This window comes from Bos indicus x Bos taurus, chromosome 20, assembly GCF_003369695.1.
Source record: "Bos indicus x Bos taurus breed Angus x Brahman F1 hybrid chromosome 20, Bos_hybrid_MaternalHap_v2.0, whole genome shotgun sequence".
NCBI classification, from domain to species: domain Eukaryota; kingdom Metazoa; phylum Chordata; class Mammalia; order Artiodactyla; family Bovidae; genus Bos; species Bos indicus x Bos taurus.
The window spans coordinates 9,098,192-9,118,135 of NC_040095.1; the positions used below are offsets into that span (position 1 = coordinate 9,098,192).

Sequence of the window (19,944 nt, forward strand, 5' to 3'; positions counted from 1 at the left end):
TTATACAGCACTTACTTTGTGCAGGCAAAATTGTTTGCTTTGCGTTTATTACCTCATTCCATCCTCACAGCAAGTCTACGGGGTGGCGCTACTATTATCCCTGTTTAACACACAGAGAGTGAAGGGAAACCCTGGCCACATGGTGAGTCAGGGAGCCCCCAATGCCCTGTCTCTGTTGCGCCCCTTCTTTCTCCTCTGAGGAGACACAGTGTGGCACAGGGTGGTGGGCAGGAGACTAGGAATCTGGATTTTAATCTCGGCTCTACCTGAGACTGCTGCTGCTTCTGCTAAGTCGCTTCAGTCGTGTCCGATTCTGTGAGACCCCATAGACAGCAGCCTACTAGGCTCCTCTGTCCCTGGGATTCTCCAGGCAAGAACACTGGAGTGGGTTGCCATTTTCTTCTCCAATGCATGAAAGTGAAAAGTGAGAGTGAAGTTGCTCAGTCGTGCCCGACTCTTTGCGACCCCATGGATTGCAGCCCACCAGGCTCCTCCGTCCATGGGATTTTCCAGGCAAGATTACTGGAGTGGGGTGCCATTGCCTTCTCCCTACCTGAGACTACTTATGCCAATTTGGACGAGTCATTTCCTCAACCTGAAGGGGAAACTTAGAAGATTCCTCCTACTCTAGAACTTCTGGTTCTGTGAACAGTTCTCGCCTCAGAATAACATCAAGTGAGAGTCAGCCCTGGTTTTAGAGGCAGCACTGAATAGGGAGTCTGCAGTGCTCCAGGAAGATGGCTGGGAGGTCGCAGCACCGTGGGGCCCTCAGACCCCTCAGGGGGTGGGCTGCAAACCTTCAAGAGACAGGTCTCTACAAGGAAGCTCTGACCTGCTGTCATGACATATCTATTTAAAAAATAAAAATAAAGCATCCAAGGAGAGAAAAGAGAAAATCAATAACAAATGAGACAAACTATAGGACCAAGTATTATGACCTACATAGAAAACTGAAGAATACAGAGAGCGATATGAGGTTATATTGACTTTTATTTGGAAAAGCATGTAGATTGCCAATGACCAAAGTGATAATCCTCTAAATTTTGGCTTATCATCAGTTCTGAGAGTTAAATTCTGGTTTTGTTTGTCCTGCTGCGAAAACAAAATGTTTTCTCAGGACACTTTCAATTTCTTAATTCATTTTTGAAAAAAACTTGACCCTACTGAACCTTGAAGTGAAAATTTGAAAACAGTATGTAGAGTCACATAGGCACTATTATTTTACAGCTGGAAAAATGAGGGCTCTGGTGTCTTGTCCAGGGTCCCAGGTAACAATGACAGAAGCAGTGAGAAAATCCTGGACTGTTTTCCAGGATGGTAGCGTAGGGTTTCAGACCTCCTTAATTCAGTAAGGCTATAATCTGCAAGTAATTACTCCCCTGAAAATTAGTCAGATGGCCACTTACAGTGAAATTCCTTCCTGCTAGTGCTTACTGGGTTCCACGCTGGTTCTGGGAGCTGGACTAGAGCCCGTTGCCATGTTCCTTCAAGGATCCTCAGCCCTTTTCACAGAGAAGCCTCCTTCCTTCAGGAGCCGAGCTTTCCACTTCCTGTGTCTAGATCTTCATGGCGGCACAAAATATGAATGTCTCAAGGCAGCATGCCAGCACCCAGTGAACTTGGAAATTCAAGGAGGAGACCAAGTGTTGACTCGTATAGTGTCCACTGGAATACAATGCCTGATTTCCTAGGAAGCCAGTGAGTCACTGAAGGCAGACCCCCTCCAACTCAGACCCACAGGAAGTTTGAACCCAGGGTCACTCAGCCCACAGGGACTGGCTGAGCGGCTGGAAGGTCCGACGGCTGACTGTCCTCTTGTTCAGCAGCACCGTGTAGGACTGCCTGTCGCTGGGGGTGTGGCAGAGCAGGGCATCCAAAGTGTATGCGGTGACCTGGCCACTTCTGTGCAGTTTCTTGTTAAGCTCATCAAACTCGGCCAGGAGAGCGGGCACGTCCTTCACTTTTTCCCTCACTTTGACCAGCTGAAAAAAAGGCAAGAAGAGCGTATAGTTACATCCCTGCAAGACTTCTTCCTTGTTCTTTTTATCCTCCAAGCAGCAGAGATATACATGCCAAAAAAAAGTAGAGTGTGCACTTAAGTGGTAAAAATGAGGATCCTGGGGCAGAGGCATGAATGACAATAAAGGATCCCACAAGCTTCAGACAACATTTGGATTAGTACTCGAAAACCATCCCTGATATTTTATAAAAGGTGGAGGTGGGGGTTCAAGTGGCACATACTACACAGTGAAACATACCAGGGAAAGGAGGTCAAGAGCGTGGAGTCAAATGTGTCCAGTTTAACGGTCAGAGTGGGAGGCAGGGCCAGATGATGTAGGGCTTTCTAGCTCATGGTAAGTTTTTTGGAATTATTCTAAAAGCCATCAGAGGGTCCAAACGAGGACATATCTGATGTAGATTTTAAAAGGCTATATGGAGAACTAGAGGTACAAGGATGTGGAGACTAATCCAGGGGTGGCTGGCATCAGGCAGGTGATGGTTTAGACCGATAAATGTATAGAAAAGATGGAGAAGTAGATGTAAATATTAGAAATCTATTTTGGAGATTAAACTGAAAGGATTTATTGTTGAAGGGGAGAGGGAGGCATCAGAGATAGCTTTCCAGTTTGGGCTTTAGTAACCTGGTGATGGGGGTGGTCACTGTCTGATATGGGGAAGATGGGAGGGTGAGATTTAGGGAGGGAAGACCTAAAGCTGTGTTTCAGGCAAGACTGAGGTGTCTGTGAGACATCCAGGGTCTGAGGCATGGGGGCAAGGTCTAGACCGGGGTGTGAATATTAGCATCGTAAGTATATGAATGGGATTTAAGTCTGTAGAAATGGGTGAACTCAGAATTAGAATGTGAAACTACCTTCTGAACAAAATCACCATTTTATGTACTTTAGTTCTTTTTAATGATATAACAACATTCTTGATATTTAGAACTAGCTCAAAAGCTGCTGGAGTTTTAGGGATCAATTCACTTCTCAAGCAGATCCCCACGTGGCCTCATAGCAACCAGGGGACACACTGAACCAGAGGGTGAGCTTTCTAAGTAAATCAGGCTTAGAGGGGTAAAATCAGAGAAAAACCATCAGTATTTTCCAGTGTGAAGTTTGTCTAGATACTTTGAAGTAAAGTGGAGTGAAAGTTGCTCAGTTGTGTCCGACTCTCTGTAACCCCATGGACTCTATGGTCCATGGGATTGTAATCTGGGCAGCATATTGATGGGCCAGGTCTAAGGGAAGGACTGATTAACGTGAGTGCTAGTGAGAATGCTGAAGTCGTGTCAGTGCTGCACACACATGCACACGATTGTGTATGTTAAGACCAGCTTACCTCTCTAGTTTCCCTGCTTTTCTAAACATATTCCAAAAAGTCTTAGGTAAGTCACAACCCACGAAGAGTGAAGATCTCAGATAGATCTTTACACTTAATCATGACCAGTTAGCTTCTCCACAGGCTCCCTCTGCCAGCCTGCAGCTGGGGGTGAGGGCGGGGACAGGGCTGGGACGGCCGCCGTGTGGCAGAGGGGAGGCCGCTGCCACTGTGCTCTGCTGCCAACCTGCCATCTTGGGTGCCAGCTGGGACCCAGCCAGGACCCAGCTGCACAAGGCCGGGGAAGAGGGAGAAAAACGAGGGGAGGACCAACCAACAGGCCCCTGGATTAGTCAAAATGACATCACCAGTATCATTACCAACAAAGTGATCCCTGCCAATAATTTATGATTTCTTTACCGTCTCTTTCCCCCTTTTAGGTTGTATGACTGCTGCTGCTGTTGGTGCTAAGTCACTTCAGTCGTGTCCGACTCTGTGCGACCCCATAGACGGCAGCCCACCAGGCTCCCCCGTCCCTGGGATTCTCCAGGCAAGAACACTGGAGTCAGTTGCCATTTCCTTCTCCAATGAAAGTGAAAAGCGAAAGTGAAGTCGCTCAGTCGAGTCCGACTCTGCGACCCCATGGACTGCAGCCTACCAGGCTCCTCCGTCTGTGGGATTTTCCAGGCAAGAGTAGCAATGTATAAACTACTAGATTCAAATGACTTATGATAATTCCTCTTTCTGTACTTAAGCCATACTTTAAAACAAAAGTATGACATTTGTTTCATTTTGCTCTCAGTGTTTAGAAACTGCTTCTTTTTCTTTAATTTTATTGTATAATCTTGCAAAAAGTTGTATGTTCCCTCAGTTGGTTTGCTCAGGAGCTGAGAGAAGCTTTACTCTGGTTTCGTACCTGGCAGGTCTAGCGCCTCTTCTTTCACAGTCCCCAGCTCTTTTGCCAGTTTGCTCTTTATACTAAACCTTAACTACAGAAAAAACCTAATAGTATTTTTATTGGAATGTTACATTATCACGTTAACTTGGGAAGGGCTGACTTTGTGAGCTTGTTTCTTCCTATCTAAACACTTGCCATATCTTTTCACTTGTTTAAGTAGGGGAATTTTGGGGTTTTTTTTTTGAGGATGAGAGATACTAGAGCCTACTGTTTGCCTGTGGGATGATTCGCAGTGAAGGTGAGCGACAGAGATGATGCTCAGAAGAAGGTGATACCACTTCTGGGCTCATGCCCTGGGCAGGGTCAGAGGGGCTGGGCTCCCAGGCTCTGGAGCGGGGCCTGCAGTCACCACAGCTTCAGGAGGGAAGCCTGAGAGGGGCGTGAGAGAGGGGCAAGGAGGTGTCATTGTGGCAGCAGGTCTCCTCTGATTGCTTCTGTTACCTCTGTGCGACAGGAAGCAAGGTCATCAGCTGAGAGTAAGGAATAGGGAGAAGGAACTGGATGCTTGAGGAGAAAGGAAAAAGAAAACCAAAAAAAGAGCTGACACCCATGAACACAGTGTGGGGAAACGAACAATGCAGAAGAAACGAGTTTTCCTAGAATTTCAGAGGACATGTCGTGTTAGAGGGGAAGTCTTTACATGCACATGTGGAAGTCTTACAGCAGGAACGACAGAGAGGTGGCCGGATTTCCCAGGCTCTGTAAGGAGGCGGCCTGCAGGGTTAAGGCACCAAGTGAGCCTCTGAGAGTGCTCCTGCTCCTTCACCTGAGTCCTGCAGAAACCGCACACTTACCACTTCTTCTGAGAATACATGTCTTTTCACAAATCTTGATAGATTTCCCTCTGTGGCATCCTTTAATATGTCTATTAGAGTTTTCAACATATTTGACTGGATATGGATCATAATCTGAATAAAAAGAAGAAACAAGAGAAACAAAACTGAGTCTGTAATCAGCACTGAGAAATGCACCCTGTGAGAGAAGGAAATGGCAGCCCACTCCAGTGTTCTTGCCTGGAGAATCCCAGGGACGGGGGAGCCTGGTGGGCTGCCGTCTATGGGGTCGCACAGAGTCGGACATGACTGAAGTGACTTAGAAGCAGCAGCAGCAGCATGAAACCCTATGCTTTTCATGCTATTTCCACATCATTTGTGTGCACAGGTTCAAAAGTGCTTTGAATGAATGCCCACCAGCCAAAAAACATGTTTTCCAATAGCTAATGAGAACACCACAGCTTTGGAACTTGTCACAAGGCAGAAATGGTGAGAACAGGGACCCTGGGGTCTGACACACTTGGGTTGGACCCACACCTGGCTCTGCAGTTACAGCTCAGTGACTCCTGCCAGGTGTTCGATCTTTCAATACCTTTTTTTGTAAAATGAGGAGAATCCCTTTACAGCTCACATTTTGTGTTATTGTGAACATTAAACATCAACACACAGGAGGTCCTCAGTAAACATTACTATTAGTTTCTTCCTCCTGTTTCCTCTGGAGTCAGAGAATATGACAATCAGATAATCTCATAAGACTGGCTCTGGGGCAAAAGATACCTTTACCTTTTTAATTTTTTTGGTTAGGAAATTGCAAGCATAGCGATTGTTCAAGCATAAAGTGGAAGCTGATTAAAGTCTTAATGAGGCCCTCCTATTTATATTATAGTTATCGAACTGGGTACTGTGCTTGGCTTTCAAAATGATACCACTAACTACTTTCCATCATATACAATTAACATACTGGAAAAAAAGAACACATTTCCGCTGTACCCCATTACCAATGTTCATTGGTGTAATTTGAAGAATACAGTAAAGTTGAAAGAAAATGAGAATAATTCAGAATTCACCAACTAATGTTAACCATTGTTTATAATCTCATCTGTTATCCTCCAAATCTATTAATTTCTCCAATTCTGCTTTTTGATCAATTATTATGAAATGAATACTTTCTCATAGCATCAGAAAGTTTTAGAAAAAAAGAAAACCTCATTTTTTAATGATGAATGCATAGCAATCCATTATATAAATAATGCATCAAATAGAGCAATACCATCTTTATCAATAAATGTTCAGATATTTTTAAAAAATTGTTACTTTCTTAGACTTGATTCCCATAAGTGACATTATAAAATCAAAAGGTATAAACATTTTTAAGGCTCTCTATCTTTAGGAAAGAGATTTTCTGGAAGAGATGTTCCGTTTTTATACAAAACTAGCTAAATTTTCTTACTAGTCCATTTTATTTTCTTACTAGTCCATTTTATAATATTGTATGCTTGCAGAGCATACAGTCAGGATGAGGCGTTATTTTTGGTTCTACGGAACAGAATGAAATGACCTCAAGTAGCCAGCTCCAAAGGACCTGATCTAAGTTCAGTGTTCAGAACACAGGCAGAATTCTTCGTCAGGAGAGAACACTCCAGGGGTTTCTCAGAGTCAGGTGGAAGCACTGCCTTTAGTCCAGACTGTATTTTCAAGGATCTTTGTACAACCAGCAGCGTGGGAAGACAGACAGTATTTAATGCAAAGCTGAGGGCAGGTACACTTACTGCCCATTTTAAAAGATTTGAGTTTTCCAAGTTCATGGTTCCTCTCTTAAAACATAAACCCCTGTGTGTGCAAGAGACGTATGGACCTCTTCATGTTGCTCTGTGGGAACTGGGCTCAAGAAACTGCAGCAAAAATGCTCATCCTCTGGCCGCTGCTCTTGCTGTGAGTAGTAAACCATCCTTCATCTCTTGGTGTCTCGTGTTCTCTACCAGCATCTGGGAAACTGTGGCAGGTTGACTTACTAGCTTGGAAGTGGAGTAAAATCTCCAAGTCTTAATAGTTCTTAAACAGTTTTGTTAATAAAAACCAATCCCAATTTGGTTAGCAGTGGTCTGTCATGTGAAAGGCAAAGACAAGTCTATCTTGTTGATACTACATCTGCAGTGCCTGGCACCGAGCAAACCCTCAATGAGAAATGAGAAAGGGAGTGTAGGTCCCCGAGCAATTTGCAAGGGTAAACCTCCTGGAGCTCATGCTAGATACTTATCAATGATATGCATCTGGAAGATTTCAGCTGTTCTTTCCCAGTTTCTCTCTTGCCTCCAGCAGCTACCTCTGATTCAACAGGGATTTCAAGAGTGAGGTTCAGTACCTTGAACTGTATTGATGAAGGGCAACATAGATGAGGCAGTTACTGATGAAAGGCAGAGAGAAAATTTAGAGCTAGAAGCTTGTCTCAAACTGAAGTCTCAGGGTACAATTAGAAAAGCTAAATCAGGGTACAGTGCTTTGCTTTCATCTTATAGATTTCAAACAAAGGGCTAGGAAAATTGAATTAGCAAGGAGCAGGGGGAATTTTGGTTAAGTAAAACTACTCCTAGAACAGTTCCCGCCCCTCTGATTTTCTGAGACCTCAAGAAATGTTAACAAGTTTAACATTTAACATTTAACAATGTTAACACTGGACACCTTTGACCAAAAAAGGGAACAGAAGTCCTGAACATGCAGAAATTTGCATTTCTTTTTTCAAGTTTGCTATATTTGAAGTAGAACAGCACAGTGTGGTAGAGATTGCTAATTTTCTAACCAGTATCCATTTTCCTTTTTTTTGGTAACTGATGCCGTCATGTATAGAACTCAAAACTGTATCTCTCAGGTTTGTGTGCGACTAGATGTGACCATGGGATTAAGCTCCTGCTAGTAACATGTTAGTACAAGTTGTTGGGTGAGACATTTGGGAAAGCATTCTTTTTTCTTTTTGGAGGATAACTGCTTTACAATAAGGGACCAACTTCCCTGTCCTCCTGCATTCTCCTACTTCTTGCTGGGATAGATGCAATGGATGGAAGTCATGTGCTTAGGATGGTGGTGTGGAAATACACAAAGAGGCCAGGTCCCTGATGACATTATGGAATGTCATACCAGACCGACAGCGACCACCTCTGGTTTTCTACTTGGAAGAAAAGGAAAGCCTCTTATTTGTATAGACTTTTGTTACCTTTAGAGTCTGCCTTGCTTCCAATCAAATGTGATTCTTAAGCATATTAAGTGAGATGATGCCACAAAGGGTTTTATAAGAAATTATAATAGGTCCTGCCTCCTTTCCTACTTGGGCAGCCTAGGAGACTTCCCACCTGAGCTAGGACTTTAGGGTGGCCTTCGTGAGCAGAGAAACAAACATTAAAACATTCACTTGGGTTAGATAAATGATAAAAGCAGTGAAACTGACCCCTTGGAAATTCCCCTGCAGAGTAATTCAGTTCCAAAATGGATGTAGATTTCTACAGAAATGATTAGAATTCAAATAAAATTGGTGGAAAACTCCCCTTTGTTGGCCTCTGCTATTTTCAGACATATATGGAAGGGAAAAGCAGTCCTCTGACATTGAGCAGCAACGCTCCAGAGGGGGCTATGGTTCTTTTGGGATCGTTGAGTTTAAATTCAGATGGAAGGTCAGGGTTAGCACGCATGTGCCTCGGTGAGATCACGTGCTCCGTCAGTTCTGTGTGAAACGAGCACGAGCTGGGAAATGGGAAACCAGGTCCTCTGGGCTGCATCAGCAGCAGGAGCAATTTCAATGAAAAGAAAATTAGGTTGAGGAGGAAGAATTAAGTAAGTTCAAATTCCAACTGGCAGCAAGAAAAGATTTTAGTCTAAGGCATGAATTTTTAAAGATCAGGAAAAAAAAAAACCATCATCATTTATTTCTGCTGATACTCACTGAACAGACTCTCTGTTCAGCCTACTTGTCAGGTTTCCATTTCTGAATAATTAACAAATCGCCCTTATGGATTCTAAGTAGATGACTCAGCCTTGGAGAAGCTAGGGCCAAATAAATTATTTTTTAAAGACCTGTTCTAATAGCTGCCGCTGCTGCTGCTGCTAAGTCACTTCAGTCGTGTCCGACTCTGTCCGACCCAATAGACGGCAGCCTACCAGGCTCCCCCGTCCCTGGGACTCTCCAGGCAAGAACACTGGAGTGGGGTGCCATTGCCTTCTCCGTGCTCTAATACCAGAGACCCAAAATCTGAAAGATTCCTAAACATGAGAATGGCAACCATCTCTTTTCACCATCCCCAAGAAGAGGAAGCAGGCTTATATTGAAATAGGAGAAATTTACAAAGGACATTTGGAAGAATTGCCTGAGTGACAATTTTTAAACAAGAAAACTCTCTAAGTGTCTGGACAGTGGATAATACCATGACCCAGTTCATGGAGGGGATGATTCATTTTCAAGATCAATTCAAGGTTTCTTGGCGCATTTATTGGCTGTCTCCCCTGCCCGCTAGCTCCCCCAGGAGGAGCTGCTGGGCTGCCCTGGCTCACGATCGCACTCCCTACCATGCTCTGGATTTCTCTTCCGACTGAGATGGACACTTTAGCTCTTGGCAGACTTGTGTTTTATTTCTACCACGCCTTTCTCATTTGGGGGAAAAAAATCATTACTAGAGTCTCCTAGCAACTGTGAGAGTGAGCCAACGATTGAACAGATGAGGAATGTAAATTCAAGGACATGGAATATATGTACCAACAGCAGATTTCATTTTTTAAAATCCAGTCGTGTTCCCTTCCTTATGCAGGAGGAGCAGTTAGCTCCAATCCTAGATAAAAGGCACACAGTGCTAATCTCTGTAGGTCTGGAGTGGTGGGGAAACCCTAGGCTTTGTAGTCAAACAGATTTGTTTAATTAGCTGCAAGAAGAACCTAGGTAACGTCCTTACCCTTTGAATCTTCATTTTCCACATGTATAATATGGAGGAATACTGTTCTAACAACGTTCTATAAAGTAAACCAATAGATGTAAGTACCTAGCATGGTACCTTAGCTAAAATAAACGAAAATTCTGCCAAGCTCACTCCCATTTCTCACCAACCCTTAATGATCTCCCCACACTAACTTCAACTCTAGGAAAGGCTACTAACAATCCACATAAACCTTCTCTCTCACACTGTCCTGGGTTTCTTTCCCACCTGAAGCTGTGAACCACCTGGAGTCCTAGCAGTTCTGTGGCTCTCCAGTCATGAGATGAGTGCATCTGCAGCGCAGGCACTCTCTCTCAGAAGCAGATATTTACTCAGAGACTGAGAGCCATTCACATCTGGTAGTAAGCAGAGAAGGAAAAAAAAAATCACATATATGTCTGCTGAAAGATCTGGCTTCCTAGTCTGTTGCACTTATTGGCTCAAATGACCTGGGATTCTGGACTCTGGACCTTGCCATCTTGGACTCCCAGATCTGCTTCAGCCGAGAGCTTCACAGGCTGGCCCACAGTTTCTGCTCCGGTGCCCTGTCTTGGGCCAGGGCCTGCCTGCAGGAGGTGACGGCACGTCGGGCTGTCAGCACCCTTAGGCTTCAACACCCTGCTGCTATTCCTTCCTTGCCTTTTCCTGACGCTTCTTCTGCTTCACCACTGATGCCTTGTAAACTCATTTCTGGGACCTCTTTCTCCCTTTCTTATGACGTTCATCAGTTTATATCAGATCCATTACCAGGTTTTACAGATGAGCTCTTAACTGAGCACTGACACTCATCCCTGCTCGGGGCTCATGCCCTTTGCCAACCACAAGATCTCTGTTAGGGTATTTTTCTAATATTTAGTCTCTTCCCTTCTAAACCCACCTCTCTCTTTTTTCCAGGCAGGTTCTCTGCTATCACTGTCTCCATCTTTCTGGTTCCCTAGGTTCATCTTTCCCTCCTGTGTAAGCATTCTGAAAAGTAAATATGAGGTCAGATATACGGTCTTCTTATCTCAGACTTCTTGCTGGAACTTGTTACCCAAAATTTACCATAAAGGCTTATCTAGTCCTTTTCTTGAAAGTCATCTGGGCACGGGTCTGGGGGTGACATTTGAGGGTAATTATGAGCAGAACTAAAAGCATGGAAGCTTGGAGTTCTGCCCAATTCCTATTCATAGGTCCTAGGATTCATTGCAAATAAATACTCCTTTTTATTTAACATATGTCATTTTAAACAAATACTACTGGTATTAGCAAACATTACTGAACACTGACTACATGCCATGCACTAACTGTGCTGTGCTAATTACTTTATATGCATTACTTATTCAATTCTCATAATGAAAGAAGGTATTATTACTAGTGTTATTTCAGACAAAAGGAAAAATGGGATTCATAGAGGTTAAGTACCTTTGACTAAGGAATCAGAGCTAGGAGAACTAACTAACTTGCAAACTAGAACCCTCAACAAAATTAATCTCCCAACAGAGAATGCCCTTCCCTCCACCCCTCCAGCCCACAGCCCTGTCCTCCTTCCCAATCTACTCAGCACCTCTCTCCTCCCCAGGCTTTAGCTCCTGCTGGCTGGCCCTTCCCTCCCCAGCCTGGAACACCACTCTGGCTAGGACCTGCTATCCCAGCTCATGGCATCTTGGTGTTCACACATTTCTGCTCTTCTGACAATGTTTTCCTCATCTTGGTCCCTTGATGTTTCAGGAGACTGTAAGTTCTAGGGGCTCTCTTTTCAACTCCCCACAACACAAACGTAGTCAGCATATGAGCAGGGCCTCAGCAGGGCCTCGCTGAGTGGGTGCTGTGTGTGTCTTTAACGGCAGGAGAGTCTCTTAGTCTTTTCATTGCCCCAAGAAGGTGAGGATGACTCACTGGGTAGACAGGCCACGGCAGGCTGGCAAAGTAAGAATGAGAACAGCGAGCATTTATTGTTTACCATGTTAGACACCACTTTATGCACTGTGGATATGCTGGCTCCATGAGCCGGGTACCATGGATAGGAGGTAGTCGCACGCAGGCTTTCTTAGAGTCTCAGTGAAGAGACCGCAGAGCCCATCCCCCGTCTCTCTAAATCGACAGCCTTCTGTAGTCCTGTGTTACACCTGAAGCATTTAGCCAGCTCTTCTGATGAGCATGTCTGTGTTTCCCACCTATTTCTAAACCCCCGGAAGCTCGTGCTGACTCCTTTCACAGGGCTCTACTATAACTTTCACACGGTGATTGACAAATGAACAGAATGAATAAAGACCTTGGGAGATCAAAAGTCATTTGTTGTACACAGACCGCCCCCCCCCGGCCCAAAAAAAAAAACCCTTTTATTACATTTCAAGCCTTACTTTAACCATAAAGAAGTTACTTACATTTAAATTAGTGCAGATTATGCTTTCTGGGTTCATGATTTGAGAAAAAATGGATATAGCTTTTGCCACCTGGTTCTAGAAGGAAGAAAAACAAGTCAGACCCTCAAGTCATATAAACATTACTCTGCTGTAATAAAGATGATTTAAAGATGTCAAGATAGTCCTATCCATGGTGCCCCAGGGTTCTGAAGTCCACAGAGAAAAGAATGTTTTCTAGTAATCAAAAATGAACATTCTGTAAAATGTTTCCTACTGTGGCATATTTCTTAATGTTTTAACAACCTGCTTGACTTCCACTTTTTAGGATGGAGGCATAAAGTTGGCATGTCCCCTCTCTCATTGGAATGAGCTCTCAAAAAAAAAAAAAAGCAACTTTGAGAAATAGAAATGCAAATCCATTTTTAGCCTAATTAGAACATAGCAGAAACCTCAAACCAAAGAAGAAGTTTGCATTGCCAAAAACATTGGAGCTGGAGCTTGGGTGAGCTCTGGACGGAGCAGTAAGAGGAGGACATGGCTGCATTGCCCAGAAGAAGTGCAGAGTTGTCCTCAAAAGTGGGGGCAGAGCCGGAAGTACTCACTTTCTCTTTACAATGGTGGTAGGAGAGTTTAGGACTAGTAACGACATCTCTGGATCCTTTTGATGGCAGATGTGAGGCTAATTAAGAATTTACACAGATCAATGGAATAAGATAGAAAACTCAGAAATAAACCCATGCACCTGTAGGTACCTTATTTTTGACAAAGGAGACAAGCATATACAATGGGGCAAAGTCAGCCTCTTCAGTAAATGGTGCTGGGAAAACTAGACAGCTATGTGTAAAAGAATGAAATTAGAACACTTCCTGACACCATACACAAAGATAAACTCAAAATGGATTAAAGACCTAAATGTAAGACCAGAAACTATAAAACTCTTAGAGGAAAACATAGGCAGGACACTCGATGACATAAATCACAGCAAGATCCTCTATGACCCGCCTCCTAGAGTAATGGAAATAAAAACAAAAGTAAACAAGTGGGACCTGATTAAACATGAAAGCTTTTGCACAGCAAAGGAAACTATAAGCAAGGTGAAAAGACAGCCCTCTGAATGGGAGAAAATAATAGCAAATGAAACAACTGACAAAGGATTAATTTCCAAAATATACAAGCAGCTCATACAACTCAATACCAGAAAAACAAACAACCCAATCAAAAAGTGGGAAAAAGATTTAAACAGATGTTTCTCCAAAGAAGACATACAGATGGCTAACAAACACATGAAAAGATGCTCAACATCGCTAATTATTAGAGAAATGCAAATCAAAATTACAATGAGATATCACCTCACATGGGTCACAATGGCCCTCATCAAAAAGTCTACAAATAAGAAATGCTGGAGAGCGTGTGGAGAAAAGGGAACACTCTTGCACTGTTGGTGGGAATCTAAATTGATATAGCCACTATGGAAGATGGTATGCTACTGCTACTGCTAAGTCGCTTCAGTCGTGTCCGACTCTGTGCAACCCCATAGACGGCAGCCCACCAGGCTCCCCCGTCCCTGGGCTTCTCCAGGCAAGAACACTGGAGTGGGTTGCCATTTCCTTCTCCAATGTATGAAAGTGAAAAGTCAAAGCGAAGTCGCTCAGTCATGTCCAACTCTTAGCAACCCCATGGACTGCAGCCCACCAGGCTCCTCAGTCCGTGGGATTTTCCAGACAAGAGTACTGGAGTGGGTTGCCATTGCCTTCTCCATGGAAGATGGTATGGAGATTCCTTAAAAAACTAGCAATAAAACCACCATATGACCCAGCAATCCCACTCCTGGGGATATACCCTGAGGAAACCAAAATTGAAAGAGACACATGTATCCCATTGTTCACTGCAGCACTATTTGCAATAGCTAGAACATGGAAGCAACCTAGATGTCCATCAACAGATGAACGGATAAAGAAGTTGTATAGATACACAATGGAATATTACTCAGCCATAAAAAGGAACCCATTTGAGTCAGTTCTAATGAGGTGAATGAACCTAGAACCTATTATACAGAGTAAGTCAGAAAGATAAATATCATAGTCTAACACATATATATGGAATCTAGAAAAATGGTACTGAAGAATTTACTTACAGGGCAACAATGGAGAAACAGACATAGAGATAGACTTATAGACATGGGGAGAGGGGAGGAGAGAGTGAGATGCAGGGAAAGAGTAACATGGAAACTTACATTACCATATATAAAATAGATAACCAACGGGAATTTGCTGTATGGCTCAGGAAACTCAAACGGGGGCTCTGTATTAACCTAGAGGGGTGGGATGGGGCGGGAGATGGGAGGAAGCTTCAAAAGGGAGGGGATTTATGTATATCTACGGCTGATTCATGTTGAGGTTTCACAGAAAACAGCAAAATTCTGTAAAGCAATTATCCTTCAATAAAAAATAGATTAATTTTAAAAAATAAAGAAAAAAAAAAAAGAAAAAGAATTTACACAGATCACCCATATTAGCAGGAAACGGCATGTCACTTCCAGCAGCAGTAGGGAAGAGACTTTCCATTCAGAGTCACCTCCATGCCTATTCCCATTGGCCAGGCAGAAACAAAGCCAATATAGAAACAAAGCCAGTATAGAAAACTCCATACATAAAGAAAATGCCTGCTACCCAAGACCATGGCAGCATGGCTCAGGTTTCTTCTGACATGAGTCTTCTACAGATGTCTGATCTAAGAGAAACGTTTGTTCTTCAATGATGAATAACCAAAAAGGAACCAGCATGTGATCTATCTATAGACAATATGAGGGGGGAAAAGAAAGAAAGGATTACAGCAACAAAAAGAAAAAGAAAAGAACAGATGAATAAATCCCAATGAAAACATGTTTCCATGGATATAAAGGTCAAAAATGAGAAAAATGAACAAGATCAGGTCACTCAGAAGTGGAAAAAAAAAATCAGGCAGGCCTCAGATTTCTCCATGGCAACATTCCACTCTAGAAGAGAGAACAATGCCAAAGAAAACCTCCAGGAAAGGAAATATCACTTCACAATTTTATATCTGACAAAACTGTAGTTTAGGTACAACAAAAAAACCAAAAAAAAAAAAGAAGACAAATAACTTTAAATACCAGGAACTCAAGGCATAGTGTTCCCCTGAAGAATTTTTTAGAAGACACACTATGGACAGCCTTGGATTTAAAACTGTTCTCTGAGCACATTACGTAGCAAATGAATCATCTGAATTTTAAACTTTAATTACTTGAGAAAGTTCTCCGAGTGCAGCCTCCCTCACTGATTTTCCACAGGATTCCCCCTAGTCCCGTGTGAACAGCAGCGCATGTTAGGCCCTCAGCTGTAAATGAAAATGCTCTCTGGAGGCAGAGGTATGGATGCAGGTTGCCATGGCACCAAAGGCACTGGTCTCCTTATGGGGACTTTTTTCTATGAGAGTCAGAGGGATAAAGAAATAAAAGCAGGAACACCCGAGAGTAGCCAAGCTTGCCCACCCCCAGTTCATCTGTGTGTACTCCACAGCCTCACCTGGTTCAGAGCTAATGCCACTGCAAAACAGGATGCTCTCCTGGGGAGGATTTCTCCTTTGATTAGGGCTTCTTCTCTTAATGTGGTACAGATTTGAAAAGATTCAGGGCTATTCTGGGAAGACAGGATTGTTCGATAAATAAATGTTGCAAACCTTTAAGTTTAGTAAGTTGATTAGTGGTGCTCAGTGTTCCCGATTTCCTTTTGGAAGAACTTCCTGGAGCCTTTGAAGCCACTTAAAAGACTGAGCTCCATATCAAGCTCTCCATTTACTATTTGTAAAAAGGCTCAGTTAGCTACACATTAGCAGTTCAAATCTAAATGAACTCCATTTTTAGCTCTTTGCCAGTTTCTCTGATTGGGGGCTGCTCTCCCAGCAAACATTCAGATTACTTTTCATCCAGGCAGGCTGGTTTTCAGACACAGCTACCAGAGCAGACAAGCGTGAAGAGTCAGCCTGCTTCAGCCACGTTAGAGGACAGAGTAAAGCTCAGCATCACACAGAACTTTTCCCGAGGAGGTTTCCAATCCAAAAATATCCATCTTAAGTCAAATGTTTGGAAACATGAAAACTTTTTTGAATGTAAATCATGAAAGAATCCCAAGAAAACAGAACCCAAACAACCTAACAACATAAGCGATACACAAACTAGCGGGCAGCAGTGGCGAGACAATCCTCTTCCTTCGTGTTGTGGGTGGGTGAGGCTTACGACAGCAGCGTCAGCTCTGTGCCGAAGTGTGTGTGCCATGACGTGATTCACAACTCAAACCCTAAAGGAACACCTGAATTTAAAGAGAGAGGAGAGCTCCCAGGATTGACTTGCAGTCTGCAATGGCTGACCAGTGTTTCAACTCGTCTCCCCACTGAATGAAATGAGGTTATTCCTGGAAAAGTCCTCTGGCCCTTCATAAGCAGTAGAGTTCAGTTCTCTCCACTTCAGTACATACTCAGGGAGGCATCTCAGAGAAGGGCAGGAAGCTGGGTGTCACAGTGCTGAGGAAGTGATGCTCAAGTGTGTGTTGCACTGGCCTCTGATTCACAGATCATAAAGTTGTGGAGTTGGAAAGGATCGTCTAACAATCTGGCAGTCAGCAAACTATGACCCTGGGGCCAAAGCCAGCTATGGCTAAGACTGGCTCTTATGTTTTTTTAAAAGGTTTGTAAAACTAAAGATGATGATGTGACAGAGACCATAAGTGGCAGAGCCCCAAAGTCTAAAATATTAACTATCTGGCCTTTTAAAGAAAAAGCTTGCTGACTCCTGAATCCAAACACTTCATTTCACAAATGAGGTAAGTAATTTCAAAACCAGTTCTTGCTAAAGTTGAGACTAGAGTTCACGATGTTCAGTTTCCAGGTTGGTTTCTTTTCCCTGAAACCAGCTGCCCCTCTTGCTTTGGAAAGTTGATACTGCTTTATTTTTCAGGGAATTTTTCAATACCCATATTCTGCCTTGCTTAGTGTTCCTTCATTTTCAGTATAAGGAGTTTTTGTTTAAAACAGCAAGAATGTGTACAATAATGCACAGAACCTGGGTCACTGTAGTATTTCAGTTACCATTTGTGCATTCAATAAGTAATAAAGAAATAGTCTATGTGCTAGAAACAATCCTGATATAGTGATGAGAATAGGGATCTATGTCATGCTCTCTATTATCAAAGAATTTATTTTAATGTCACATACATTTATTAAAGATCAGCTGTGAACCAGACACTGTTCGGTGCTGGCTATATGGTGCTTCAGGGAGTCTACCCTCTACAGGGGGATGAACTGTGCGTCTACTTGGTGTATCAGGCAGTGTTACGAGTGCCATGTCTGTGACTACAAACAGAGCACAATCAAGGGATACCACAAGAGCTAGACGTCACTTCCAACTTAGTGATCACAGAAGAATTCACAGATGAGGAAGAAGCAGCCCTTGAGTTATCCCTGAAGGATGCCAAGACTTCCAGGGGAGAGGGCCAGACACGACTGGCCTGGTGATGTCCAGTGTGAGCAAGAGGACAGACTCTCCAGCAGAGCTTGAACCCAGCACACTGCTTCTTGCTCTCATTATCTACACAAATGCCAGAGAAGACTGAAAGGTGATAAAATTGCTTTTCCCATGATAGGACTGTCTGGCATGGCTAACTTGGTTTTTCTAAAAATGAACATATTTAAAATGGAAATGTCTGCACCAGATGGAAAACAGACTTCAGAGGAACTGAATTTTATTTGTAGAGGGGGAAGAAAAAATTAAATCCTCTGTCAAACACAACCCAAAATGCTCTAAAAGTTTAGGGAAGACAGTCTTACCAGTTTGTAGCAAATTGCAAAAGCAAGGACATAGGTATCTTTGTTGAACTTCAGATCTTGGTTTTTCATCTCAATCAGTACTTCCAATGCACCTGCCAAGAGCCAGGAGTGGACCGCCAGTGTTAAATGCATTAAGTAAGTTCAGAGTCCTCTACTTTGACTCCCAGAGTTCAATCTGTTTAGCCCCATGTATTGAAAAGTATGCTTCAGCACAATAAAAACTTTCAAAGTCATTTAATAGTTAACTAAATTGTAAAATAAATTATCAAATTATACAGGAAGAACTATTATTTTAAACCTATTTTCACTGCAGCATAAGTAAAAACCGGGGTGTTTAAGTCATGACATGATGCAGCATGGTAGCCGCATTTAAAGAATGGGGTCTCCATAATTCAGCCACTTATCAGGAATATAAGGGTCATTTTTACATGGCCTATTGTTTATCCTAATTGCTTTACCTGCAAAGACAGAATTTTTCAGCAAACATAAATTGTGATACTTACTTCTATATTTGCCTTTGATAAATAACATATCCATCAAAATATTGAATGATGTGGAGTCTGAGAAGAAACCTTGTAAATGCTATTGAAGAAAAACAATACAGTTTGGTTAAAAGTTAAAATTATTAAGAGAATACTTACACTGCATCTTCTCTGTCTAGGACTTGCTTTTGTACAAACTTCATTTAGCAAAAAAATTTAAGTACTGCCCACTCTTTGGGCATCATGCCTTTGGCAGTGGGCACAGTGAACAAGAGGCAAGAGATCTCCAGGTTTCAGAAATGCAGTGAAGAACGTCTTTATGTAGCGTGGCTCTGCCAAGCTTAGAGGAAAAGAACCAGGCTGATCAACCCTGGTGGGGATGGTCCTGGAACCTGGGTGGCAGCATATTAACGTGAAATGGCAGCTGGAAGTGTGCTTGAGGACAGAGGCAGGACAGGCTTGCACAACTATCATCCTCTTTTGGCAAACAGTACAGAGTTGATTATTTACTTTATGAAATACTTCACTGAGACAGTGGTTCTCAGCATTTTTAATGCCATGATAATGTGACACATGCTATTCAAATACACCATTAAATGTCTTGTGCCAGTCTGTTATTTTTTGAGAACCAACTAGCCAGACCCTATTCTAGGCACTGAGACTAAAGAAATGATGGACAAGACAAAGACCCTGCCCTAAAAGGGCTTAGTATCTACGGGGGCTTACGTCCTGGGAGAGGAGACAATGAACAAGTAAATAAAACAAGCAAAAAATTAAAAATAAAATTCCAGGTTATCAGTAGAGGCCATGAAGAACAATGGAACAGGATAAGGGACAGAAAAGATGAGAAGTGGTCAGGGAAGGCTCTCTGAGACAAGGAGACCTCAATGAAGTGATGCTATATAGAGCATTCCAGGCTGAGGCCATGGGCCTGACATGTCTGAGAAAGAACAGAAGGTCCAGAGTGCAGTGAGCAAGGCGGAGAGGGGCAGGACCTGAAATACCACGAAGGGCCCCTGAGGGCATGGTCAGGGCTCTGAGTTCTATGATAAGTGGGGTGGGAAGTCACCAGAGCAGCCCTGTCCATACGGAGAAAGCAAGTCTCAAGTGTGAGCCATGTATGTGACTCTAAATTTTCAAGTACTTTCATTTAAAAAAGTAAAAATAAAGATATGAAATCAGATTTAATAATGTTACTTAACCCACTAAATCCAAAACTGCAACATGTAATCAATACAAAACATTATTAGTGAGATACTTTCCATTCTCCTTTTTATG

The 19,944-nt window shown here is 42.9% G+C and overlaps 1 protein-coding gene across 2 annotated transcripts in view; it reads right to left on the bottom strand.

Annotated features, from left to right (window-relative positions):
* Positions 1 to 972: 972 nt before the first annotated feature.
* Positions 973 to 19,944, bottom strand: part of PTCD2 (pentatricopeptide repeat domain 2) — a 31,829-nt gene continuing 12,857 nt past the window's right edge. The window contains exons 4-9 of one of the 2 annotated variants that reach the window (XM_027519888.1): positions 18,688 to 18,766; positions 18,185 to 18,276; positions 15,889 to 16,002; positions 12,368 to 12,442; positions 5,071 to 5,184; positions 973 to 1,982 (exon numbers count right to left, since the gene is read on the bottom strand). In XM_027519888.1, coding sequence (XP_027375689.1) covers positions 1,758 to 1,982; positions 5,071 to 5,184; positions 12,368 to 12,442; positions 15,889 to 16,002; positions 18,185 to 18,276; positions 18,688 to 18,721 — 654 coding nt within the window. In that variant the 5' untranslated portion in view covers positions 18,722 to 18,766 and the 3' untranslated portion in view covers positions 973 to 1,757. Of the gene's footprint in view, positions 1,983 to 5,070; positions 5,185 to 12,367; positions 12,443 to 15,888; positions 18,277 to 18,687; positions 18,767 to 19,944 lie in introns of both variants that reach the window. The other variant, XR_003507143.1, reaches the window with a different exon arrangement.